This window comes from Corvus kubaryi, unplaced genomic scaffold (assembly GCF_017639235.1).
Source record: "Corvus kubaryi isolate FWS band 111438036 unplaced genomic scaffold, C.kubaryi_AGA036_p1.0 37387, whole genome shotgun sequence".
NCBI lineage: Eukaryota > Metazoa > Chordata > Aves > Passeriformes > Corvidae > Corvus > Corvus kubaryi.
In genome coordinates, this window is record NW_024581129.1 from 9,114,505 (window position 1) to 9,141,961 (window position 27,457).

A 27,457-nucleotide genomic window follows, 5' to 3' on the forward strand; every position below is an offset into this window, starting at 1 on the left:
GGTGGGCTGCGCGCCGCCCCGCCCGCAGAGCCTTCTGAAGGAGGTTGGGGCGGGCGGGAGTGCCGAGAGTGGCGGCCACCCCCTCCCTGCCGGGGGCGGGCAGGATTCCCGCGGGGCTGCAGCAGGGGACACGGTGGGGGGCGGCCCCCCAGCTTCGCCGGGCCGCTCTGGGTCCCGAGCAGGTGGAGGTGCCGGTGCCCGCACTGCGTCCTGGGACGCGGCTCGCACCGGCCCGGCCCCTGCCGTGCGGCCGCTGGTGGATGTATCCCGTGTTACTATTTGTTAGTAAGGAACGCTCGCTCCCGGGTGAGGTGCAGGGCTGTGAGCAGCAGGGAGGCACTGCGGGCCCGGCCCGAAGCCTGCGGGCGTTGAGATGGGAGCGCCTCGCCCGCAGCCGCGGAGGGGAGACGTGAGTCCTCCGTGACCCCAGTCGTGCAGCTGCAGCGGAGCTCACTGAGCTGTGAGAAGAGCGACCCTTAGACCAGGGACTGTTAACGAGTTCGACTTGTTTTCTGCGACGTTACGTGGATTTTAGGTGGCACTTGGTTAATCCATTTTAGGGTGGTCAGGCATTGGAATAGGTTGCCCAAGAAGGTGGGGGAGTCACCATCCGTAAGGCGTTTTAAGGACTGGATGTGGCGCTGGGTGATACAGTTTGGAGGTTTCGGTGGTAGTGCTGGTTTGATGGTTGGACTGGACAATATTAAAGGTCTCTTTCAAGCTCGACGATTCCACGATTCTAGAATCAGCTTTGTAAACAAGTGTATGCACAGCACCTGTATGCACAGAGCCCCATCCCGGGTGCAGGTCACTTGACTGACGCTTGCGGCAGTGACATTCTTTGGGACGCGGGGAGCCAGGTGGAGAGCTGTGCTGCCGTGCCGTGCATTTCTGCCAGCAAATACATTTGCCTTTGTCCCATTTATGTGAGTCTTGTATTGGCGTGCAAGTGTGCAGTGCAGAAAACTGCTGTTAGTCAGTCTCAGTGCAGTCGAGAGATAATACCAGGACTTCTGGCTGCAGCAGGCAATTAGCTGAAATAAAGACTACAGGATTTAAAGTGAATAACTTGTCTAGTTATGAAGTAAGTATCAGAAAAATTATCTTTTCATGAATGTTTCAAAAACACTACCGTGAAATCTGGTATGCCAATATGTCTAAAATACTTAAAACTTAAACATCGCTCGCCTCTTAAGAAAAAAGCCAAGCTTACACTGTCCTGTGGGTGCAGCATGTTCTCAAGTTCTTGTTTATGGGGAGTTGTTCACATGTCTTCCTCACGCTGCATCTTTTCCTTTATGATAAAAAACGCCCAGGTTTTGAATTAATTGAGGTTTTAAAGCTCTCAAAAAGGGCACAGCTGGCATTTCATAAAATTATTCTCTTAATATGTGACATTTTATCTTGTTCCTTCCTGAAGCTTTCTTTCCTGTGTAATTACTTAGGGCAGATGTGACTTTGTGGTATAACTTGCATTTAAAACTAGACAAGATTGCTGTCTGGTAATGGCACCAGTTATGAAGCAAGTAAAAACATCTGGAAGCTGAAGATCCTTATCACATTATTGGAAGCGCAGAACATCTTTCAGGATTTGGCAGTATTTGGAGAAGTGTAGAAAACTGAACTTAATGATGCAAATGAGTTTTTAGAAACAGTCATACAATAACATGGAAATCACCTTAATATTTACCTTTTCTATTTGTCAGATTCTGTTGAATGAGGTATTATAAAAAAGCTTTAATAGTGAGGGTTAATACACAGGTATTGAGACAAATTTAGTGGTTTATACGCTTAAAATATTTTAAAAATTGGAACTTTTGCTTGTTATCCTAGCAATGAAATTAGATAATTGATGACACGATGGATGAATATAATATTGGATAGGGAATCTACTTAGTTGTGGATCGGGGTTTTTTAAACAGTGTTTAGATTACTGAAGAAATGATTATTGGAAGGAAGAGGGAATATGTTTTATCATAGGCCATTTATTTTTGTGGGCCTTTTTGGCATTTCCATCTTGTAACCTCTTTGTCTTGTGTGTTTTGGTTTGGTTTTTTACATGTTCAGCTTTTACCCTCTGTCACTGATATGTACAGAAACCATAACACCAGCTTCAGCCTTTAAAAGAATTAAAAATAATCTGTTAGGATTCATCTCTGGGATCAAAAGTAAAATTGTGTGGCTGAGCAATGTATGGGATGTTTTAAGTCTGATACCTGTGGGTTCAAAGCCAAAACTGGAAAACCCCATTAGTGTTACTGTATGAAACAGCATTTGATAAATGCCAGACTTAAAAATAACTGACTTTTTAAACTTTTCTACATATAGTGTGCAGTAGGTTTCTATTGACTTAATCATATGTGTCTGTATATGTACACACATACTCTAAAATATTTTAATAAATGAAGTGTTGGAACAAATTCATTTGAGCTGGTGACATAGCAAAGAGACAAAATGTGGGTGTGAACACATTTCTTTTTTTTGTAAAGGTTCCATTGTATTGGAATCTATAGAAAACTAAAATATATTTCTGTTGTATAATTGGCACTTCCAAATGTGAAGAAAGAACTAGGGCTGGGTTTGTGTACTTTAGTTGAGTTAAAAGGAGCAGGTGATGCACCTCTGGTGCTGCTGTTCTTGCCAGAGGTAACTGGAAAGACAAATACCATCTTGGTATTTGAGTAGGAATTTGAAAGGTGCTAAAAGATGCACAAAGAATATATTGAAATCATTTTACTCTCAGGATTTCAACCCAGTAACACATTTTAACATCCTAAAACTGCAGAAACTGAGAAAGCTGAACTAGTATTCTTAAGGCTTTAATTTCTCAGGTTGAACAAATTACGTAACTTTTAAAATAAAGAATCATTGAGACATCTTTGTGATTTTTGTTTTTCCTTTTTACTTTCCAACCATCCAGGAATGTGCTGAAACAGACACTTTAGAAGGGTGCTAGAGATACAAGGTAAGTGCTGTGTCTTAAAAATTTTAAACTTCCTAAATACATTTTTTTAATAAAGCTGCTGTGCTATTTTTTTAGTGAGCAGTGTATCCCCTTAAATTGTGCTGGTTTTATAATCCTGTTAAAATGGAAGGTTTTCCAAGAGATTTGTTCCTATACAAACAGAAATTTGGTCATATGTAATACTTGTATTACATAAACTTAAGAGCAAGTTACTGTGATTTTATGCTTTGGCCTTTGATATGAATGGGTTTTAATCCTCTCTTAAGATTATGACTTAAATATTCATATGCTGATTAAGCAATATTTTCTCTTTTTAAAGGACTGTCATGCTTACAAGCCTTCACAGATGTTAGACTTCTTCCAAATGGGAATAGTTTTGGTACTAATACTTTGGCCTGAGAGCATTTTGTTTATTTTTATCAGTTTTTCTGCAGTGACTCAGGCTTGTACCAGCACAGCACTTCCTGAGGGCACCCAGACCCCATGTGGTTTGGTTAAATCAATCCAGTTATTAGATGAGGAAACTTCTGTCTCAAAGGGAGTAACCAAGAATGGATGCTGATAGTGCTGTTTCAGGTGGTGTTGGGAAGTCGAGCAGCTTAGTAAAACAAGGAATTTGGGTTATATTGACTAGCGCATTCTCGGTTCTGGAACTGTGTGCTTCTGGTGTTTAGCTGGTCCCTAAATTGTGAAAATTCTGATCCTGCCCCTCCCTCCTTATCTTTTTTATGGGAAAAAGGGGGGTGGAACAGGTTGCCTGATTTTCAGGATAACCAAGACAGAGCATCAAACTTAAAGCCTCTTGATAGTTTCCACTGAGCCCTCCTAGATGAACCAGAACATTGGTTCCAGCTCTACAGAAAAAGCAGACACTGCACACAACTTTCATGGCTAAGAGCTTCTCCAGAGACTGGAAGAACAACACGTACAGAACTGGATATACACAGAAGGGGGTATGTATCTGTAGCATTGATGTATTCCAACAAACTCCAGAACTGTGTTAGGCAAAAAATCCCAACTGGAAACACTTAAAGGTAGGGGAGCTTCCCCTAACCTGAAGGCAAGGTGTATTTTAGGGTTGTGTGCAGGCTCCATGAAGAGCAGGTTTGATTAGACTTGGCAAACCAGTTCACTTTGTGTCCTCCTTTGGTATATCTGCAACCTTTGATTATTACTGTGAATAAATCTGCTGCTTTTTTAGCTGCATGTCCAAAAAAAAAGATGAACAACTGAGATTAAGACTATTTGCACTTTACAGCCATGAATGTTTCATGTTTGCTTCTTCAAATGAAATTATTCCGTGCTGTGCTGAGGACAGGGAACCAGTATTCCTGGCATTGTTTTTAAACCTCTTTAGCACCTGAAGTTCAAGAGCTAAAATTGCACAGTGTTAGTTACGGAATACAACTTTTTTCAAACTTTCCTTCTGTGAAAGATTGATGTATACCACAAAAATCTCCCATATCCTGAAACTCCAAAGCAAATGCACATTACAGAATTTATTGAAGTGTTCAGGTTACTGTTATTAAATCCAGATGTTCACGTAACAGTTTTGCACTTGTGCAATGAACTGCATGTCTGCGATTGTTGACTCAGTAGAGAGTATTTTAAGATTTCATATTTGGTACTTGGCTTAAGCCATTAATTTTATGTTTGAAAAGGGGCTTTTATCTGGGCATGGTGCCAAAAGCAACAAAGTGAGAGAGAAGTCGTAGTTACACTAATTTTTGATCTTCACACCAACTAATGAAACACAAATGAACAAAACAGAAAATAAAGACAAAAAGGAAACCCACTGTTTTTCTACCCTTCTAATTGGATGACATAATGAGTCCTAGTTACATACCTGAGAAGGACATGCAGTTGTGTTCTTATTTCCACGTTTTGTGTCTAATGCTAGAAGCCTGCTGGAAGGCTAGGGAACAGTTGCTGGAAACTTGTTTACAGATTCTAGAGACATTTAAATCAGTTTGCTAGTAATTCTTTAAATGTAAAAGAGGTATCTCATAAAAATTCAGCAGAGAAACTCATTAAAATTAGTTCAGATTGTTAGTGTATTCAGTAAAGTTCAGTTAATACCCAAAATGGTTCTTGCATCTCAAGTAGTGGCAAACTTCTCAGTATTTCCTACACAAAAAAGGTAGATGAGACATAGAATTCCAGCTACTGAAATTCTGTCTAATACATTGCTGCAATGCTTAATTTTGTTCCCCATATTTTTAAAATTGAAAATACATAGCTTGGTAAAGTTGCAATCCAGCAAAGCTTTAAGCATGCATTTCTGGCACTAAATGGGTTGCACAAAGTTGAACACAACGCTTAAAGCTTTTCAGGATTTAGAACCACATGGTAGTAAAGCTTTAGGAAAGTAATGTGACCCAGGGAAAGCAGTGTGCACGTGAGTGTGTCTGTGGTGGCTGTCTCCTCCTCACAGTGCCACAGGTGCAATTCTGTGTACAGGTACATTGTACCTGTGTACATTGGCACAGGTTCGGCGTAAGATGGGGATTAGGGGTTTGGTGTTTGTACTTGGGTGTTGAGAGAGCACCCGATGTCACCGTTAATCTCACGTTGTGTTTTAAAATGCTGCATAAGGTGTGTTACCAGTCTTTTTGTGCATTGTGAATTGGCCATCTTGGCACATTCCTTTGTACATGAGCGACTGGAAGTGGGAATGCAAGGAAGTGTTTTGTACTTTTATAATTTTCCTTGGTGCTCAGGCAGGTGAGGGTCTCAGGATTGGTGTATTCTGAAAATGGAGCTTGCTGAATATACTGAGATGGCTGTACAGAAACTAATGGGATCTCCATGTTCATTATGGTTGATCTGAATGGTACCATTTGTGTGTTATTTTAGGAGTTTTTGAATGGACTAATAAATCTCTCTGAACTACTTTTGAGTGTGTTTTTTCATTACATATCACTTGGTATGCTATTTTTTTAGGATTTTCTCTTTAAAAATAAAATTTTAAACATATTTTTCCATGGATAGTACAACTAAGGTATGAAAAAAGAAATGCCTTAATGTTTTGCTAATGTTTTTCAGTATGTAACTTGTACTCTTAGCACAGCTATACTCTTTATAAATATATTTAGTGTATTTATAAGGTTTTTGTTAAGGACTTGTAACCTGTGTGAATTAGGAATTTATAGGAACAACTGGAAACATCACCATTTTCGACTTAATGTTTTCAACACTAATTTCACTTGGAGTGTCTGTACAGCAGAAGGTTTTTAATACCCAGTTTACGAGGGTAGAGCTCACTTAGAGTGTTTCTAGTAAATACTTAATTCAAGAGAAGTTACCGCTTTATTTTGCAGTCTTTATTATTTCTGAATTTGGGTTAATTATAATAATGCTTCTTTATGTTAATGTCAAATAATACAGCAGCACTCAAATACAAAGTACTGAGCAAATGCTGACAGTTTTTGCAAAATATAAGCCATCTTTATGGTTATGGGAATTGTAAGTCTTTCAGTGTGAATCAAGCCCTAAATAATTCTCTCTATGTCTGTAGACAGTTTTAACCAACTTTTTTTGCTTCTATGAATAACAGAGTGTAATTTGTGATTTCTTCTGGAATCAGATCCTCCTTCCTCTGCCAGATGTTCCACCCTTCCTCTGTTCTGCCAGTTAAACCATTTGATGGCTCTTTTGCCAGGTCCTGCATCATAAGCCTAATTTTAAAAACTTGTCCTGCAGAATTGGGAAAAGAGGAAAGTGGAGTCTCTTGGAAGGGGTGAAATGCAGGTGGTGAGAACCTACTCCTGCCCATAGTTCATCTTTGCTGCCCTGGGAATGCTGTGGGGAGTGTGGAGCCAGCCCAGCCGTCAGACACAGGGGCTGGATAAAACACTGGGACGTGCTTCCCTTTGCTGCAGAGTAAACCACACTCACAGGAGACCCCTAGACACAGACACAGTTCTACATCTACTGCTCCTCAAATACCTGGAGCAGTTGGGGCCTGAAGGTGGTGCAGAGGATAGAATTCCATAGTGTCTCCCATCTGCCTGTGGGTTCTTGCCATCTGTAGTAGACTTTGGAAAGCCTAAGCCAAGCCTTGTGGTGGCTGGCTGAGGAGCATGGTCAAGAAAAGGCTATCGAGGAAGCATTTTTGATGGGTAAAGCTGAGTTGAGGTGATTTAGTGATACATGGAGGATAGAAAAAATTAAAAATTCAGGAATAGAAATCAGGAAAGTGGGTACTGACGTGATCTGGGGAAAAAATAACTATTGTCTGATGCTAGAAAAAAACCCAATGAAAATAAACTAAGAGAAGAAACCACATGGCTACAGTATTTATATCTGACCAGATGATATTTAATGAATATCTTTTTTTCATCAGATAGTCAGTATTTTCCAATGGAGTTTCTAATAAAGCTTTGTAGTATCTTTTTTAAATATTTTGAGTGCTGCTCTAACTACCAGAACTACAGAAAGTAGATGTGTGACAGCTGCTAAGTGCAGAAATTTGTAATCTACTGTAAAGAATTTTATGTTACCATCTCTTTCTTATATATTTTTAAACAAGCAGCTTTGCATGGAATGAAACATTGGAACACAATAGTTTAACAGATAAGTCTTCTTTGAAACCGGCCTCAGGCAACATAAACTCTCCTGACCCAGAGTTTCTGCCCTATTAGTCTTTAGCTAATTTCAGTAGGGAAAATGGAATTCAAGTTCATTTTAGCTTTGGAGATCGTGAGAATTTGGTTCTTAAAGCACGGAGGGCATGGACTATGGATTATAGCATTAAACTGTTCAGAACATCAGAATTTTCAGGCACCATACTAATAACATACTTTTTATGATTATTTTAGAATATGGGTGTTGATCTGGAGATTAAGCTATATCACTCATAATCTTGAATCTGTATTTATAAAGAAGCAATAAGTGATATTCCTTTACCCTGTTCACAGAGAGGATTGTCCTTATTAGAAGGAATGTGTTTGATTTGAAAAGTAAAAATTTGGCTTTTTTTTAGTGAAGAGTGTAATTTTGTCTTTAACAAATTTATTTATTTTTCTGTTAGTGATAATTCAATGTCTGTGGTATCTCTTCATGCTTAATTACCAGTGTTTAGGAATCTCAGGGCGGGGATTTTGTGGTTTGTTGTGGGATTTTTCTTCCTGGAAGTCTGCTTAACTGCATGGAATTTAGCATTCTTTCAGTATGCATCCTTGTTGCTTCTGTTAAACCCACTTTAATTCTTGGGAAGATGCTGTAAAGTGTAAATCTATTACAAGTGATATCATTGTATTCACACTGTGACCTTTTGTCACTGCTGTATAAAAACTGTGGCCACTTAACACGATGTGGAATCTGAGCAGGTGATCAGTGCAGTGTGACACTGTTCTGCTTGCCAGTAAGGTGGAAAAACTTCTTTATCCCTGCTGTATCAGCAGGTCTAACTTGGAGAAAGCTGAAACTGGGGAGGAAGGGGATCATCCTCCTGGAGCCATGAATCTAAATGATAGCTCGTATAAGAGATGAAAAAACTGCTCTTTCCCTTCAAAGTCCTTTTTAGAATTTGTAATAGAAAGTAATGCTTTTAAGCCAAGAAAATAAACATATTTGCCCTGTTCCAGAGGCAGCTTTGGCTGTAAGGGTGGGCCTCATTGTGACTCCAGAACAATGAAAAATACAGGAGAGAATAATTTATACATATTGAGTAGAAGAGCTGGCAATAGCACAAAGTGGTATTGTGGGATTGCCAAAATGTTGTGTCTCTGCCTCTGTTTAGTTGAGGAAGATGAGCATTCATACCCACCCAGCAGGTATGGGAGGAACATGTCTTTAATGTGTGTAGCTAATTGTGAGATACCTTTGGGAACTCCAGGAGTGCCTTCAGAATCTAAGGTTGTAGCTCACCAAAAATGGTTTTGTCTAAGCAGGACAGCAGTACTATAAAAAAATAATCTTAATACTTTCACCACCACCTTTAATTAGCCCTTAATTGTGCTTTTGTTGCTGTTCAAAATTTGTCACTGCATGTCGGCTAAATTGCTGAAGAGATTGTCCCATGAACTTGTAAACCAGACACATCAATTGTGTGCTACCAGGCCTCTGTTTTCTTTCTAGTTAAAGGAAATAGAATAGAGGAGATTAAATATTTCTAATAACTTTAAAGTAAAACCAGTAATTTGAGACAGTTAAATACATGTGGTAAGGCTCTGCCATGATTTTACATAGTGGTTACATGATCAGAAGTAAGAAACTGGAAAGAATATTGTAGATGAACTCTTAGCACTTGGTGCAAATCAGGTAAAGAATGCACAGTAAATAGCTACTGCTTAATATGTACTGCAAGTTGATTTTTATCTTTTTTTTAATTAAACATTAATCTGTCACCTTCTAAGTTTTTCTTTTGTCCATTAGCAGGTTAAATACGAAAAGTTTTATTTTCAGAAGTTGGGAGCAACAAGTTACTGGTTTCCATGGGAGCTAATTCAAGTTATTGTTTGCATTGTTAATACCTTACAGTAGCTGTGCTGGTCCAAGTCAATATGCAGCAAAAGGTTTGTGAAAGAGAGGTTTTCTTAGTTGTCCTAAGGTTGTGAGTAGGTACTGCTTAATTGAGGACCTTCTGCACATGTCACTGAATTTCAGCTCAGACATAATCATTCTGATTTTTGCAAGATCCTCTAAACTGTCATTGCTTGTAATCTCTAATTATGTTTACATTATTTTGAAATGTCTAATTAGCACTTAGTTTATTGCTGAATGTGAATAGTATGTTAAATTCTGTCCAATAGGAGTTGATTGTATTTTTTAAGAGAATACCAAATATTACATTAATAAAATTTTGCTAATCTCTGTAACAGCGTGTAGATATAAAAAGAAGCAAAGTATAGATTTTTCAAGAAATTTCATCTAATAGAAATGATTGTGCAATGTTCAGTCACACTTACGATGGGAGGTAGAAAACAGCACGTTCAATGGGAAGCAGTCCTGTAGTTCCTTCCTCTTTGACTTGAATCCTTGTGCTTTCCTTGCTTTGTTCAGTTCAAGGGCTTGGTTTACAGGCAGTAAAATAAACATAATAGCACCTGCAGCTTAGTCATAAATGGGAACATCTCACAGTATCCAAGCAAACAAATGAAATCATGGAGTCATCTAACCTTTCCTGAAATGCCTTAAGAGCTCTACCATCATTCATTGTTAAGATAGATCACTATTTTGGCTATCAAAGGTATCTGAACACACAGAGGAATTGTGAAAGATTATGATTCAATTCATTGATAAAAGTTACTAATTATTGACTGAGCTATCATGTGCATTTATAATACCAAAGCAAACACTCGGGTTTTGATTTTTTCATATGTTGGCAACTTCAATTACACAAATAGATTCTTCTGGCTACACCTTATGTTTGCTGGCCACAGAAAATCATGGAGCACATAGGATCTTACTATTTCCTTCCACAAAGTTCTGTCATAGACCAGAAGAACTGAACTTGCTTTTGGGCAGGTTAATCTGAGTTGATCTCACAATTATTCAAACACTACTGCAAAGCACTTTGTATTAAAACTGAAATTAAGAACTTCGGATTTTTTGCTAATTGGAGCTCAAATAAGTTGCTTCTGAAATCATATGTCACTATGTTTCATTGTAAAAAATGAATCTAATTTGAATATGTAGACATTTATGAGGGTTAGAAACTAGAAGCATCATGTTTGCACACCACACTAATGCAGATAGCTTTTTGTTGTTGTTGTTGGGTTGGTTTCTTTTTTACACCTAAATTTAGCAAGGCAAAGAAACACTGATCTAGTGTTGCTTTGTAAACTGAGTCTAAATGTACTTCTTGCCAGTATTAATATCAGCTTTTTAAATTAGAGTATTAAAGCAAATGTAGAATATTGACAATCAACATCATCTTCACAGACTGAAAAATAGGAATGTCATGTTTAGATTTTTCTGAGCATTTGCACACAACATATTTCCATATATAGTGTGTGTAACATCTAAACAAGATACTACTTCACGTTTTGCCTATCTAGTTTTAAGTATTTTTATGAAGCTCTTTATTTTAATAGAACTAGTGAGGATATGTGCTATGACAGCTTTGTATTTATTTAATCACGTTGATACAGCTGAACCAATTAATGTTGCCTTCATAGGAGCATTGTTTATTACGAATATCCACAGAAAAGATGAGATTAAATCAAATTATGTCTGCTCATAAGGTGATTAAAAGTAAAAAGTAGTTGAGGACTGTGTCTGAAGTCCTTCACTTACAAGTCATGGGACAACGTGTTTTACACTTCCAAGTATTGTGTCAGAATTCTGGTTGCTGCTGAGTGCTCAGACAGCAGCTCTTAGAAAAGATGGACTCAGCTGTAGATGAAATAATTCATCGTCCTCTCACGATTCAGAGTTTTCAGCACAAATCTGTATGAACTCTGCTACAAACACAGAAAGTTAGCACAACTTAGCTTCTGCTTAGTAAGTATTGTATTATTGGTAAAAGTATTATTGGTAAAAGGTAAATTAAAAGCTGTCCTGAGTTATCTGGATGGGTTAATGGATGTTTGCTTCCATGCTTGGTCTTAAACAGCTCCCTAGGTGAGCATCTCTCTCTCACAGGGTGAAATAGCAGAGTAGTTCAGACTTCTCCTTGAAGATGGAGATTGTTGACTGTGTATTACCTTTAAGAGGCAGCTAATTTTAGACTTTACTTTTTGTTTGGTTCCTCAGACCAATTTATTGATTTTTGTGCACACTGCAGAGTTTCACAACTGTTTCTTAAAGGAAGATTTAACAATTTAAACATCACTTTCATCTGAAGGTATGAGTTTTGTTTCAGTCACTAATATTGTGCATATTGAACCTTTGCTTGCTTTACTTAAAATATTTGTAAGAAGTTTAGCATTTTGAATAAATTCTCTTATTATCATTTTAAAGCCCTTGAAATGTGAATACAGAAGATAGTTGTAATATTTACAACTACTTAAAACATTTGTATGAGACCTTAAGGTATTTAAACGCTAAACTTCTCAACATTGCTATGAGGTAGATTCTTTCCAATGAAGGTTTATGTGTAGCCCAGAAGACTTCACCAACTCTTGTTTGAACAGGTTAGTTTGAGAAGGCAGTAATGTGAGAAAAGAATAGATAAATCATCTCTATGGCCCTACACAGCGACAGGGTAGGCTTTAGTTTCCCCACGCTTTAATGGAGCTGTGGGAGGCTGCCTTTATTCCTCACAGCCCCACACTGTCGGGTAATTCATTTGCACTTAGCAGGGCACAGCTCCCATTACCAATTACTGTGATCTTTTTTTTTTCCTGCCTGGAGGCAGCACTGGAGGGACTGTATCATCAAGGATTCTCCTGACTCATCCCCAGCCTCTGTCCAGATACAAGTAATTTACTATACATTACCTAGTGTACAATGTCCATTTGCCAGTAGCTTATTTATTTTTAATTTTTTGATCAGTCCAAAGATATAAAGATTTCCTTTGAAGAACTAGTAAAGAGAATCTCAATGTAGCATTGTCATCAAAATATGCAGAAGTGTTAAATGAGTTTCTGGAGGTCTTTTGGTGTGTGTTCAGTGGTATTAATTTAGCTAGAGCAGACAGTTACAAAAATTTAATCTCAGTTATTTAATAGAAGTGGACATTTTTCTGCAGTATTGACCAGCCCAGTCCAGGAGGATTCTGTGCTCCTGGAAGAAACATGTTATTCCAGGTACTGGTATGGTGAGAAGCGTGACAGGACCTCAGTTTTGTCAAATACTTCTGCTCACTGTTTTTTAAAGAAATGAATAGTAATAGTGAGTTTTTAATAATGCATAATCCAAGATGATTACTCATGGTTAGTCAGCTGCTGCTATTTCTCATCTTTTTCTGCTTTTGTATAATTACCTTCATAAAAATAGCTGTATGATTTAAATCCTTGTTGCCCTGTATTTGACCACAAAACTTAATTAATTAAGTTTATCGACACTGTAGGATTGCAGTTTCTCTTTCAATATAATAATTCAATGTCAATTTTCATGTCAAAGTTCACCTGCTGCACTAAGATGGTGTCTGCACGATGGGTGTCAGGACAGCAGAGGTGAAGCTGTGCCCGTCCGATCGGGCTCGTGCCAGCGCAGCCTTCACGGCGTTCCTGAGCTCCGGGCAGCCGCTGTGGCTGGGCTGAGGAGCGGTACCCTCTTTGTAGCACAGCCTCCCTTTGGTGTTGCTCCAGGAACAGATGGAGATAGAGACTGCAGCCAAGACCATGATTTGTTTCTTTATTTTCACTTTACCCCTTGCTGATAAGGCAGCATGCCAAGAGGAGCCATCCTTTAAAACTCTGCATCTCTCCCTCTCCTTGGAGTGGGTGTTTCATCCCCAGGCTTGTCTCCGGGAAGTGACTCCCGTAGCTTCCAGTTCCCAGATTGTTCAGTGAGCTGAATGTTCCCGACTACTTTGTTTATGTTCAAGTCCGATGTGTGTTGATCCTTGGAAGAAAGGAGATACTGAGCATTCCAAGGGTCTGGACTGGGACTGGACTAATTTGCAGCCAAGGAAGGAGGTTTGCTGTAGGCTTGTGTAGGCACTGGTAGGGGTCTGCTGCATTCTGAAAGCACAGTCCTTGTCCTTCTTCATGAGAGGTGATGGGAATTGCCAAGTCAGACTGTGACTTCTCACATTCTCTCAGGTACAAATCATTAATGCCCAGTGCTCAAATGGAAGGAATATTTGAAACTATAACAGCCCCCAATGTGCTTATTGGCCTCAGTGTCAGAAATCACTCTTCTCACTGCACAGATCTCCAAGTCTTTCCAGGCACTGAGAGGGAGACTAGAGAGCTTAATGCAATGGCCTTCCTTGGCAGCTGTTAGTTAACCTGCTGGATCTTACACTTCTTAAGGGTCTTTTTTAGTGTTTTCTGATACACTGAAGAAAAAAGTAAGAAAAACAAAAACAAACCCAACATTTTACAGTTCTAGTATCCTCCCCACTGAAGATTCTGGTGTATTACAAACTGCTGGTTTTAAATTTTACTGAGTTTTATAAATGGAGAAACTGAATGCTCATGTCCATTCCATGATTCTGTAAATCCTGGAACTGGTATTGCTAATATCTTGTGACTATTAATTCAATTCAATATTGCAATGTATATAGTGACCCAGGTTCCTTGCAGGTGTGAGTGGTTGAGCAGTGTTAATGTCAGCCAGTTGACTTGGCCAAAGCTTGAATGTACTATGATTCTTGAACTGTTATTTTCCAGCAGATTGCTAAAATAAAAGCTGATTTACTACCAAACTGTCATCCAGATTTCACAGTTTGTGCCAAATAAAATACCAGTTCTGGTGTCTCAAGTAGCAGGGAAATATGTATTTCCCACCTTATATGATTTTTCCAAGGAAATACATTTTGTCTTTTGAAGATAAAATGTTTAAAAATAAAAAGAGCATTTGTCTTCAGCAGTTAAGAAGATAGCAACCACCTACAATCTGTGAGAACACTTACATAAGGATCATACATTGTACAGGAGTTCTGGTTTGCCAGTACTGGAACACTGTTCCTGTGTACTTGTCGGGGAAATGCGAACCGAAGCCTTCCTAGCAGTGCTGGTGCAGATTGTATTTTGATAATGTATTCTAAAGACTAAGTAGGAAAATACCTTTTTTCTAGTTTTCACTTGACTACTCTTAAACATTTTGCTGAATTCTATGTTAAAATGAAAAACCAAAAAACAACCACCTGAAATAATTTTGGACTATTAGAACAATTGAGTAAATGTATTTTTAGTTGCCAGAAATAAATTGGTATTATGCTTTCCTACAGTTCATAAGGAGAAATGGTTTTCATACCTAGCAGAGTGATGGCTCACACAACTTTAGGTTTCTTAATTTCAAGGAAGGGAGCCGAAACCCCTGAAGTGACAACTGATTTCTGTAAGATCAGCCTGGTATAAAAGGTGCTTTCTTGGATTATGCGAAGTAGGATACTGAAACTTGTATTAGTATGGGGTTTTTTAAATTCTGTTTTTCCTGTACATGTTTTTTTACTGTTGAGTTTCAGTTATGTTATTAATATACTTTGTGTATAGGTCTGCTTCAAGTCAGGGGTTACACAGATAATGGTTACCATCTGTAAATGCAGATGGCAAACATGAAATAATTCTTCAAGATTGAGGAGGCTTCAAAGAAATGAGAAAGAGGAGGCAAATTGTTATCTAATATAAAATATGAGAGTATCATGTGCTTTACATTCTAAATCAGAGGTTTCTCAGTTTTGCATATGGTTGCTGGATAAAGTGTTTATTGTACAGGGTTTGATTTTAAACGAGGTGAACTAATGTTTTCTACTACTCGTTTTTGTGTTTGAATTGTTAATGTACAAACAACTAGTTATATTAGAAACATGAGAATGAAATGGCTTTTGAAGTCTGAAAATAGATGGGAGACATTCTGCATATCTTTAGTTGAGTTTCATGTGAAGTAAATGCTGCTGGCTGTAGCCTGTTGTATTCATCTGGAGCAGTTAAAATGAGTGTGCTAGAAAATGGTAATGGTTTATTATCTCATACATGCAGCAATGTAAAAAGATGTTTACAAAGAAATGTCTTTTTTCCTCATTTATTTCTTTTTTGTTTATTTGTTTGGAAAGTTATTTATGGAAGTAATTTTTAAGTTTCCAGATTAGTTTGTCAATTGATAAGGAAAACCTTATGCCAAAAACAAACTAGTAATTTCAGGGATGCCAACTTTAGGAGTTGTCTTCAGAAAGCTGAACAGCTGAATTCTTTAGATTCTAATAGAACAAGAGCTAAGAATCACATTAATTATTTATATATTTCTATTGCAAGTTTTCAGTTTGTCATCTTTATAATATTTTTTAGAAGTTCTGTTCATTGATTCAGTAAGGAGCTGTAAGGATCCTAGTGTATCTAAGCTAGATGTTGATGATGTAGGTCACTGACTTTTTTCCCCTGTACAAAAAACCCCTATAAATGTTGGGTGGGGATGTGTGTTTTCCTTTTTGGGGAGGGTTAAGAGAATTTGTTGTTCTTAGCTCAGAAATATTTCTGCAGTCTGATACAGCAGCACTTCATAAGTAATAATTAAAAGAAATGAGAGCAAAATGTGATTTGAGATATGAGTAAAGAATTTGAGGAATTTAGACTTTCTGGGAATTCTAGAGTGTCTTTTGTTCAAACATTATGTAGCAACATAGCAATAGGGTTGTTCTAGTGTTAAAGGATCATTTGAGGAAATACCTAGGTTTTTAGCAGCCTTTAGGAGAAGGGAAATGCAATGCCTGTTACTTTACTGTGAATTGGAAAGTTTAAAGTTAGGGTTAGAGTTCTGCACTGGAGAACTGTGGATTTAGAGGTTTCCTAATGACGAAATTCATGTACTGTATGAAACCACAGTGAACTGAGAGTCATTATCAGCAGGAAGAATTGTGTGAAAGGGGTGGGCAAAGCATTCATAGTGAGGTTACCCAGAGATGGTGAAATCACCTGCTTTGGAGATTTTCAGACAAGACAAATTCCTGAGATCTGGTAATCCCATGGGACGGGGGGATGGACAAGATGACCTCCAGAAGGTCCCTTCCAACCTATTTTATAGTTGCTCAAACCATAGATCAAGCACATTTTGTGTGGGAAGTCAAACTACTTTTGAGTTGTGCTGCTGTGCTGCAGTCAACATAATTTAATTACTGCATGCTGTGTTCTCAGTTGGATCTGGACAATAAACCCACATTTCTGTACATTCCTGAAACAAAAATTAAGAGATGGACACGTTACCAATTCCGCAGTGCATTGTAGAAGTGATGAAAGTCAAGCTGGTTTCATTCAAAGCATGATGTTTAGTTATCTATCATGGGGAAAAGAATTAGTCAAAGCTGACCTGCAGAACAACACATGCTAAACCTTTAGTACAAGAAGGTGTTTCTATTAATTTCATCTGGGTTTGAAAGCATGAATACAGCTCATGTGGCTTAATCTCTTTGAAAAGTCTCTCCAAGACAATTCATATCTAGTAAATTGTGGATAAAATGCTGTGAATATGAGCAGATAAGCAGCTACATTTTCACTTAAATTCTGCTCTGAAGAGACCTGCTTGGTTAATAATGTACTTAATTTGTATGGGTGAGTGGGAGTTTGAGGAGAGTGTAATGTCAGGAAATCGAGTGAGAGCTGAGTAAATTATGCTTCTAAAAGCTAAGAACAAAGAAAAAATCTTGCATAACGGTAAGTTAATGTGTCTTCATTTAATGTGAAAGCACCAGTTTGTAACTAGGGAAAATAATGAAAAATATGCACTTAACCATGATAATTGTTCTATTTAGGTGTATATCAAGCAGTACTTGCTTGTATTTCTTATTTTTCAATTCACACTTTCAGAACATGATTCTCTACCCTTTTGTAGTGTAGGCCATTCTTTGGTGGTCATGATAATTTTTTGTCATCTTGGTTTTTTAAATATCATGTTAACATTTGAAATATTTTGGGATTAATCATTGAAACATATATTGCATTTTAAAAACCTTTGAATACACACACCAGCACATGTGGTGTTTATATTCAGAATATTTGAAGTTTGAAATTTAAGGTTGACTATGGCAAGCAGTTGTGTTTCTTAGGAATTTTTTTTTTTTTAATCTCACAATAATAAGGCATTTCTTCGTTTTTATGGATCTTTTGGAATTGTTAATATTTCATATCATTCAAGTTTCTGAGAATCCAGGGACAGGACTTCATTGAAGTCCATATTGATTTATTGGAATTTTAATGACTTGATAGTTCTCTAAGTTATAAAAAGGCAGTACCAGTAATTCATATTTCTGTCTCTCCTTATTGTAGATTAAGTACCACACTAATGATAGAAAGGAAGGAAATAATGAATTGGGACTTTTATTTAACTCTGTAAAGTATTTTAACAATAAGTAACTAGTGCGCAGTAAAATTAATTTTAAAATATTCATGGCCAAATGTCTTCCTTGCTGGTGAGACTGAGGATTAACTAGTTCTCATACAGTCCTTTGGTGAAGTCCTGTGTTAATACTAACGTTGATTTGAGATCTGAAGGAGAGTTGTGCAGAGCTTCAAAATACTAAAAGCCATTTGTATGTTAGTACAATATATTTATTCAGCATTCTCTAATAGAAGCTACTGAAAACAGGGGATGTTGTGCTGATACGCGGGTGGGGGCACAGGGTGGGGCACGGGAGCTTCTGAACATCCATCGTGAGGGTTAATACTGGCTGATTTTTGTCAGTGAGCAGAGAAACTGTCCTGCTTCTCTGTTAAATTGCCTCTACATCCATTCCCTGACTATATTTTTTCCAACCCGTAGTATTTGTGGGAAATCAGTAGGTAATGCCTATGTAATTCTGAAGTTGAGTTCTGCGTGCGAAGGAACTGACCATACCCCAAATGTGTAGGCAAAGCAGTGTCTGAAGCGTTTCTCGGTGTTGCTGGAGCAGAGTGTGACCAGAGCCGCCTTGTTTCCGCAGAGCGCCGAGGCGTGCCCGGGATGGAGCCCGCGGGGCCGGCGGACGGCGAGGACGAGCCCGGGCCCCCGGCGCGGCTGGCGCCCAGCCCGCACAGCGAGGCCGTGGCGCACGAGCTGCGGGGGCTGTCGCTGCAGCCCAGCCCCTGCCTGCCGCCCCTCACCGAGCGCAAGAATGGTGAGTGCCCGGGCTGCGCGGGGGCACGGGGATGGGCCGCGCCGGAACCGCGAGGGACTCTCCTCGCCTGCTCTTGCCACGTCCAGGTGTGCCAGGGGTTGGGAAGGCTGTCCCGGGAGCTTTACCCGCCAGGAGAGCTCTTGGAGAACCAGCGGGCACACTCTGGGGCCTACAATGGAGTTGTGTAGATTTTTAAGTAGTTTTAAAACTACAGCTGGTGTATACTACAAGTATTTATGAAATGTTTTTGAGAGTTGTATTATTATCAGAAAAAAAGAGATAATTTTCAAGAACAGGGTTTTTTTTCTGCAAAATAATACATAATTAATGTTTCACATTCTATCCCAGAAAGTTTAATTCAGTATTAGTACACTTCTGGAAAAATTGTTTTTTCTTAATTTCCTGTAAAACTGAAATGGATGTGGTGTCATTGATCTGTGTCATGTCAAACCTCCAGAGCAGCCAAACTATTGCTTAGCTATAAGTTCAGATTTAGTAATTTTGGTTAATTTGGTTAGAAACACTTTTTTTTGTAGAAATGATGAAAGTCAGAAGAAGATTTGTAAAAGTGAATGTTGAACTTGATGGGTTCAAATTAAAAGTAGTTTTAATATTTGGTCTTTGTTGTTACTTTTTACCAAACACTGGATATTTGCAAGAGTATTTTAGCATGTGACTACATTATAAAGTGAATAAGCATAAGAGATTGCAGTTCACAGAAATACGGTGGCACTTAAAAAAATTCTGAAGTGTTTCAGGGTATTTTTTGATTGGATATTTTTATGCAGGAAGCATTATGCTTACTGTGAGCTTTGGTAGTGATCCTTTAAATCTTTGTTTACTTGAATTAGTCTTTTGGCAGTAGTCCAGTAGAAGGCTGAACTGTTCTAGTGTTGTTCTGCAGTGTTGTTAAGCTGACTTGCACAAGTTAGTACAGAAACCGTGTTTCCAGCTTTTCCAATGTCACTGCAAGGGTAGGAGGCTTCTGCTCTGGATTGGTTTTGTTTACCATGGAGGTAATCACAGCATGCCTGGTGAGCCAGCAGTCACTGGAGCTGTTATTACCTTCTCCTTTTTCACATTTTCCTTCTCTCCCCTGCCCTCTGCCCCAGAGATCCCAGTCACAGAGCAAAGCAGGTGTAAGAGTTTGGGTGGGCACAGCTCAGTGGGTTTGCTGCAAATTCTCATGGTTAGTTTAAGCTCCAGTGGAATTATTGTCCCTTGAGTTTACAAAGGAACATTTATATGCTGTGCCAACTCTGTTGAAGAGGTTTTAACTTCCAGCAGAAGATCAATAATAAAACAGTTGGAATGCATTAGGAGCTTAAGCTTTTCCAGTCACTTACTACATGCAGGTATTTACTCCCTGAATAAAGACAAATGGATAATTTTGAGAGGTGGATGTTATATATTGGTCTCCTGGACTGTCACAATTTTAAGGTTCTCCTATTTCATTTGAGCTGTTTTCAAGTTCATGGCTGTGGGCAATACTGGATTGTTAATGAAACTAATTTCAGGTTCTCGTTAGTCTGTATCTTTCTGGATAATTAGGCAGCACATACAGCACATTGATCATGTAAACCTGTGCCCTGTATATTGCAGTATCTTATCGTGCCTGTTTCTCTGGAGGCCAACTCTTGTTCCACTTGCTAAAAAGCAGCAAAAGTTACCATTTCATTGGTTCTGCTTTTCACACTTGTCACCTCCTGAGTGATGACGAAGATGTGTCTGTGATTCTGGCAGTCTCATGACAACCACGGGTGTACAGTCCCTGTCATGAGCAGTGGGGCTGCTCACAAAAAAGGAGTTTGGTAAACAGGCTCTGGGTTTGCATCCCTGCCTGAAGGATGCCAGGTTGGGTCCAGTGTATGTGCTTTTTAGGCAAGATGCTGTGTCCTTAGGAAGGACAGCTTGGGGGAAGGGAAGAGTGCCATGGAGGAGGCTCATTGGAAGCAGGAGGGAGAAGACTGATGACTGGGTGCTGAGTTGGGCTGCAGTGGAGGAAGGCTGATGAGAGTAGCAGCAGCGTGGCACAGCCCAAGTACCAGTCAGAACAATGTGCTGCCCACACACTGTACCACAGTTTCACGAGCTTCTGTCTGAGAGCCAGGAGGTGGCAAGGGAGGCAAGGATAGGCTGTCTGCTGCTGACAGCAGGAGGGTGGATGGGAATGATGCTGCCTGCAGCTTTCCAACCTGCTGTTTCAGAGCCAAATGATGGGAAGAGATTGCACATGTAGATACCATCAAAAAAAGGAAGCAGTGCATGACCAGAGTTTTTTTGCATGCTGAATTAGTACTTTTCCAGAATTGATGAGCATACCACTTTGGCTGGTAGAGGGAGCTGTGAAGGTCAGGGTATGAGGAGCCATGCAATCATTATTTCAAGGTACACGTAAAATAGAAGGCTCTGAGCTTGTGTTTTACAGCAATCTCTCTTGGCTCTGCAGTGGCTTCCTTGACTATCTCCTTGTGCCAAAATCTTCTTGTCACAGTGGCTACTAATTTCTGAAAAAGAGACATGTAAGTTGCTCTTGTGCAGTTGTCATCCACAGGTGGGAGCCTGGTTATGTCCTTGAAAAATGGGTGGATAAGTGGCTGGCTCCTGTCCAGGCCACTGACTGCCCTTCAGCTCTGCATCTGGCCATAAATCCTGTCAGAAGGGGAGTGTGCCCGTTCCCTGCCCTCTTCGTGGTAGAGAAGCAGTTCTGTTCGAGGTGGTGGGGGCTGTGAGGTGTCTGCTCCTCCAAACTCAGAGTCAGTGTAGGAACGGGATTGCTTCTGCTTCTCTTTGGGGTTGTGTATCATGAACTGGAGGAGAGTAGAGAAGGCGGTGCTGTGCCTCCCATGGCTGGCAGCAACTGTTCTCCTGCCAAATTGGGCTAATTGAGAGAAGAACCAAGTCTTGGATGTTTTATAGGAAAAAAGCCTTGGGACAGTGAACTTAAAGCAAGACTGGTAAAATCTCAATAAGCATAAATCAGCCCAAAGAAAGCAATGCCCCTGACTGCGTAAGAACAGGGACACTCAGGAGCGGAGACCCAGACACACCAAAGGTCAAGTGAGAATTGCAGCTTCCTTTGGTGCTGGAGAGCTCGTGGGGAACTGTGGGGAATTCAGGGGAAGGTGGAACACACACACACACAAAAACCCAACACAAACCCAAACAAAAACAAATACTCCAAATGGTGTATATTGAGTCCTCCTAAGGGACCAGTCAAGTCAGCTGGGAGACACAGTTCTTAAAATAACTGAATGAAATCCACATCCCACTTAACCTAATGGTATTACTTAAATAAATTTGATGATCCAAGGGAATTTTTCTGGCATCTAAAAGAGTTGTGGTATATTAGTTTGCCTGTTATCTCTTATCTTGCACTCCCTCAGTATGTAGCACTGGTAACATACATTCTTGGCATAGTTTTATGGCTTCTGAACAAATCCTCAATCCTCTGTGCAATGAATAGATTTGAACTCCAAATTTGATGTTAGGGAATCAGGTGACATTCAGGACATTCTCCTTGCATCTGTATATGACAGGTTTTTCTCCACTCCTCTAACATCAGTGATTAGGTGTGTTTTTTCCTCTTGTAATGATACACAGGTAGGTCACTGTGCTTAGAATTTATTTTCTTGAGAGAGCTGGGAGAGACACAGTGTAGAAAAATGGCTAGTGGAAAGTCTAGAGAACAAAAAATGGAAAACTTAGTTCTGATTAAAGTAATAGCTTGGCACAGAAAATAATTGAAAATGTCGTCTTAAATTCAGCAGTTTCATAATCACTAAGCTGAAAGCAGTGAGATCTGGAAAACAGCATGCAGATACTCTGATTAACAGCACCACCCCCCAACAACATCAGCAAAACAAACATAAAACCCCCCCACAAAACCAGAATTCAGGGGAAGTGTATCCTGACAGACCTATCTAGATAAAGAAGTGGACAGTTTGTGTAAGTTTACAGTAGAAATGTGTGTGTGCATTTTTAGTGTAGTGCATAAATAATGTGTGTGTGTACAGTGGTTGCCCAGAGAGGCTGTGGAATCTCCACCCATGGAGATACTAAAAATCAGACTGGGCACTGTCCTGGGCAGCCTGTTGCAGCTGACCCTGCTCCAGCAGGGCTTGGGCCAGGTGATCTCAAGAGGCTGCTGCCAGCCTCCGTGATTCTGGGGTTTGTCTTTGCATTAAGATTTTAATAGCCCATGGAACATCCCATGCAAATATTCTACTAAATCATCTTTGGTAAAAACACACAGCATATTGTAATTAATATATATTTGTCTCTATGCTTTGGGTTTTTTTGGGAGTGCTCTGTTTTTTGGGGGCGTGTTTTTGGGGTTTTGTTTGGTTTTTAACGTCAGTAGAAAAAACAAATGTCCATTGGTCTCCCTGTAAATATTTGAATGCTGTCCTATCTGTTCCGAGATGAGAGCGCAAACTGAGTAGGTACTGATTTCCCAGTAAGTCTGTCTTTGTCATTGGTACCGCCAGTTCCCACAATCCTAGCATTCCCAGGCCATCAGTCAGTGTCTACAAGGAACAATTTTCAAATATTAAAGCATGTGAAAAGACACACAAGCCAAAACTCAGAGATCTCTAGAGACTGTGACCTCTTAAATGGAATATATTCTGACATTTTCACAGGCTACATGAAAGAATTCCAGCAGGGTCATTCCATTTGGTAAACTTCTAAACAAACATTCCATCATTTTAGTTTGATTTATAGATATTATTTTTTTTAATTATCTGCTTATTGTGAAGAGATTAACACAGGAGACATGACCTGTGACTGACTCAATTCAAGGCATCTGGTATATATGAAATCTTGTTTGAGGGCTTGGCATTTGAGTGATTACAGGAGATACAGAAAGCATGTTTTCCTTTAAAGAGATTGCTTGATCAAACTGTCTTATTCTGACCTTTTTTCTTGAAATTCTTTGTGCATAACTAAATGCACAGCTTGAAAAGAATGTTGAGTTAATTTTAAATTCCATTGTATAATTGTTTTAAGTTGTTAGAACTAAATCCTAACTGCAAATGTTATCATTGAAGTGTCACCTTGTGACAGGGCCACTACAAGAAAGTAACACGGAGCAAACAGAACTGGTAATTGGTGTGCAGCACTTATTGTAGGCATCTTTTGCAAATCATAGGTAGCACAATGGGTGACTAAATATTGTCCTCTAAAGGATTTATATGTATGCAGTCAAATGTAGATGTGTATAGTTAAACATATACAAAAATGCGTATTTTTATGTACTTTATATACACACTTTAAAAATATTTATTAATTTAGCTGTGTATATGGACAAGACCAAATGGAAGGTAGTTTTCATTTAAGCAGTGAATACTGCCAACATATGTCCTCCCTTAAAAGGAATTTGTGTGGGTTTTAGTGGGAGAAGAGAAGCAGAACATGCAGACTTACAAATTTGACATCACTGTAAGTGTTTGGTATTTTTCTGAGAAGAGTGACTGAGGTAGATGGTGACCATTATTTGCGTTGTTTGGGTCTTTGTTGCCACAATGGTAGAGAATATAGGCAGAACAGACCCCCCCCCCCAAAACAAAACCCCTTAATTAACAATTGGAAGTAATGTTCTTAATGTTTATAGGAGTAATAGAATTAATTATAATAGGGGTTATGTAAACTAATGCTTTAGTTTGTGTAGTCAGAGCACTATTTTCCTATGTGAAGAAATTACTACACCATGATCAAGAACTAGATTATCCTAACACAATATAAAGCACCAAGATATTCATCAAGGTGTATGTAAAGCCAAGGTGAAATACATATTTGAGTAATTAGGCTTTTTTCCCCACTTAAAAATGTTATTGTGGTAGTGAAAGAGTTTAAATACCCGAGGGCATTTGGTTTGGTTTTGTTTTTCTTTTTTATGGGATTGCAAAGGAATGAGTTCCATATGATGTGAAGAGTTGGAATGTATTGTTAAAGCAATTGTTGCTTAGTTACTTGATGTTTAATAAGGTTGTGCAGTGGCTCCCAGTCAGTGATGTCACTCGGCAGATCACTGATACTTCACCCAGATAAGGGTCTGTTGTGAGAGGCAGACAAGCAGGCACTGGGGAGGTACCGTGGGGCTGCATTGCTTCCTCCTGTGCTTTGGAATTTTGGTTAGTATCTACTAGACACTTCCACTTTTTAGATAACACTTTTTCCATAGGCTGAAGATTGGCAGAACACTTGGAAATCTGTGTTGCAGAAGAATGGAAGGAGCAAACGCTGATGACCTTAGATGTAAAGCAAACGTTTATGAAAAACTTGTGCAATACATTGCTATTAAATGAGATGTTACTGGATTCTGGTTTATGGAACTGACAGAGACGTTCCATTCTGAGGCCTTTTTTCTTCATTTCACCCACTCTTATGCAATATATTCAACTTAAATTGAAATTCAAATGAGCGGTACTTCTGCCCTCTGAAGATAATGCAAATTCTAACAGATTTAATTTTCATTGAAACCAAGAGCTTGTTGTGTATCTTTTACTTCATAAGAGCTTAAAAAATTACCATCAGATTTGAAAGTGCATAAGTAAATCTGAGGAGTCACTGTGGTGCTTTAGCATGCAAAGGTAAGAACATATGTGAACCATTCTAGGGGAGTTACAAATTTATTTCATTGGGCAGGGAAGAGGGAGCCCTTAAATGGCAGGTGGGTCAGCAATGGGGATCACAGGTGGCTCTTTGCCTTGATTCACATGGGACCTGCACAGGATACCTTTGAACACTGGCTATTGGTAGTGAGCAGGTGAATTTAGTACTGGAACGTGCTAACAGTGTTTCTGTTCCTTCTAATACAGCTCTTAGGAATGTTGACAAAGTCCTTTATAAGAACATCCGCTTTTCCATGTTCCAGTGCTATGGAGCTGGGAGCTGTGAGATGCCCCCAGGTGCCTGTGAAACTGTCTCAGAGCTTGAGACTTTTCCAGCAGACATGTTGAGATGATGATTAGTTTTTCTTTGAAGCCTTATTACTAGAAATACAAGAACTATATTGTTGCTCATTCAAGTAACCAGTAAAACCAAGTTATCAATTGAGCTTGGATTAATGTATATTCAAGACTGCTGGGGAAACGAGGTTGTTGGAATAGGAATATTTTTTCACAATGTGGGAGATAAATGTTATTCTTCATGCAGGGATTTAAGAGAAACTTTTCCTTGAGCAGAATATCCAGATATTCTCAATATTCACAGTATAACTGAATCCAGAGCAGAACTATTTTCTTCTTCAAAGGCATCTTTTCTTTGTCTTCATTTGTTACGTCTTTGTCTTCATTTGTTATGTCTGCCCCCATCCAACTATTCAATATTGTATAGCATTTATTGGCAACGACAATATTTGGTTACATGAAAAATACACAGCATCGTTTTGACCATTCATCTCTCCTAGTCTGTACAAGAATTTCCTCATTCTTATTTTACATAAATTCTGTAATTCCTGCTTTTCTTACTAAAGTTTTTTGCTGTTTTTACTGTTGAGATTTTGATCAGACTTCTTGAAGGTCTTTTAAAATATTCATCTCTGTGCTAAGCTTGATCTAAGAGGTGAACTTAAAGCCGAATATTAGGCATAACTCCAAGGAGCTGAAGCACATTGATCTGCTCTGAGTGGGTACCCTTGGAAAGGGGGAGGAGTGGATAGCACGAACTCCTGGCTAAACTCATTTTTCTGAACAAGAGAAATGCTCCTGAAGGCTTGAACCACTCCCACCCCACTGCTGTTACTGTGACCACCTTTCACATGAGCACTGGGCACTCGCAGTTCATATAAAGCACTATAAACAGATAGGAATGGGTAGATCTTCCTTCAGAAATACGATGTTTGAAGGAAAATGTCTTACTCTGGGTTCTTTAATTACACGCTTCCTCATTACAGCATGGAATTTTTAAAATTTCAAAGTATTCTGTTTTCTGAATCATTGGGAAATCAGAGTGTGCGAAGTGCACTGTACCCTTCCCTTGAAAAAAATTCTGCTGTTATGTATTGTTATACTGTTAGAATATAATTAATCCATCCAAACTTTTAACTTCTCTCTTGGCACAATGAAAATGTGGAGTTATAATCTGTTATATCTGTAAGTGTGTAAGATTCTGTTTTGACTGTGTCAGAGTTTAGTGTGTGTTTAAGCAGTACGTGTTTGTATTCTGCCTGAGTTCTTATTTTCTGAATGTGTGGAGTTTCTCAACAGTAACTTTGTTTCTTATGCACAGTAAGTGTTCAGCTGCAGGCAGTGAGGAAGTTAGTTTGCTTTATGAAGGAGCTTTTCCACAGTATTTTTTTTCTTCTGTTCAGTAAAAATCACTGCAAAAGCAAATGTATTGGAATAGTCTGTAGCTTGTATTTAAGCAAAACATAATTTAAGCTGATAATTTTTGTGCAAATGATGTGCAAACAACTGATTTTTAGGTTGGGAGAGTGGCCTCAAATCATTCATGCTGCAAAGAGTTTTTTGCCTGTATTGTCAGCTCGTTACATGTCAAGAAGTTGCTAAAGCCTGGTGAGCTCATGCCTCCTTTGAGGCTGCAGTTCTGAGCAGATCTGGGTCTCGCTTCTTCCAGCAGCAGGCAAACAGGGAGAGGCTTCCAAATCCTGCTGGCTGGGTCAGGCAGCTTCACACCCCGTGGTATCACTTGCCCCGGTAGTGCACTGTAAAGGTGAAGAGTCGGTGCTGAATGATTGTCTTGTAGAGAGATTCAAAGAGGAAAAGATGGTTACATTTTTTTTCTAGTTTCTGCTTCAAAAAATTCTGTATCAGGTGTTTGTGATTGTATATAGATCTTTCTAAATCTGATTCTGTGGAAGTGAAACAAGTTTTTTCTGAATGGAG

At 39.0% G+C, this 27,457-nt stretch overlaps 1 protein-coding gene across 3 annotated transcripts in view; it reads left to right on the forward strand.

Annotated features, from left to right (window-relative positions):
• The window catches only part of MRTFB (myocardin related transcription factor B), a 70,655-nt gene that overhangs the window by 478 nt on the left and 42,720 nt on the right, over nucleotides 1-27,457 (forward strand). For 2 of the 3 annotated variants that reach the window (XM_042037390.1, XM_042037394.1), the window contains exons 2-3: nucleotides 2,921-2,965; nucleotides 18,435-18,608. In XM_042037390.1, the coding sequence (XP_041893324.1) occupies nucleotides 18,455-18,608 (154 nt within the window). In that variant the 5' untranslated portion in view covers nucleotides 2,921-2,965; nucleotides 18,435-18,454. Of the gene's footprint in view, nucleotides 1-183; nucleotides 1,085-2,920; nucleotides 2,966-18,434; nucleotides 18,609-27,457 lie in introns of those variants that run through there. The other variant, XM_042037391.1, reaches the window with a different exon arrangement.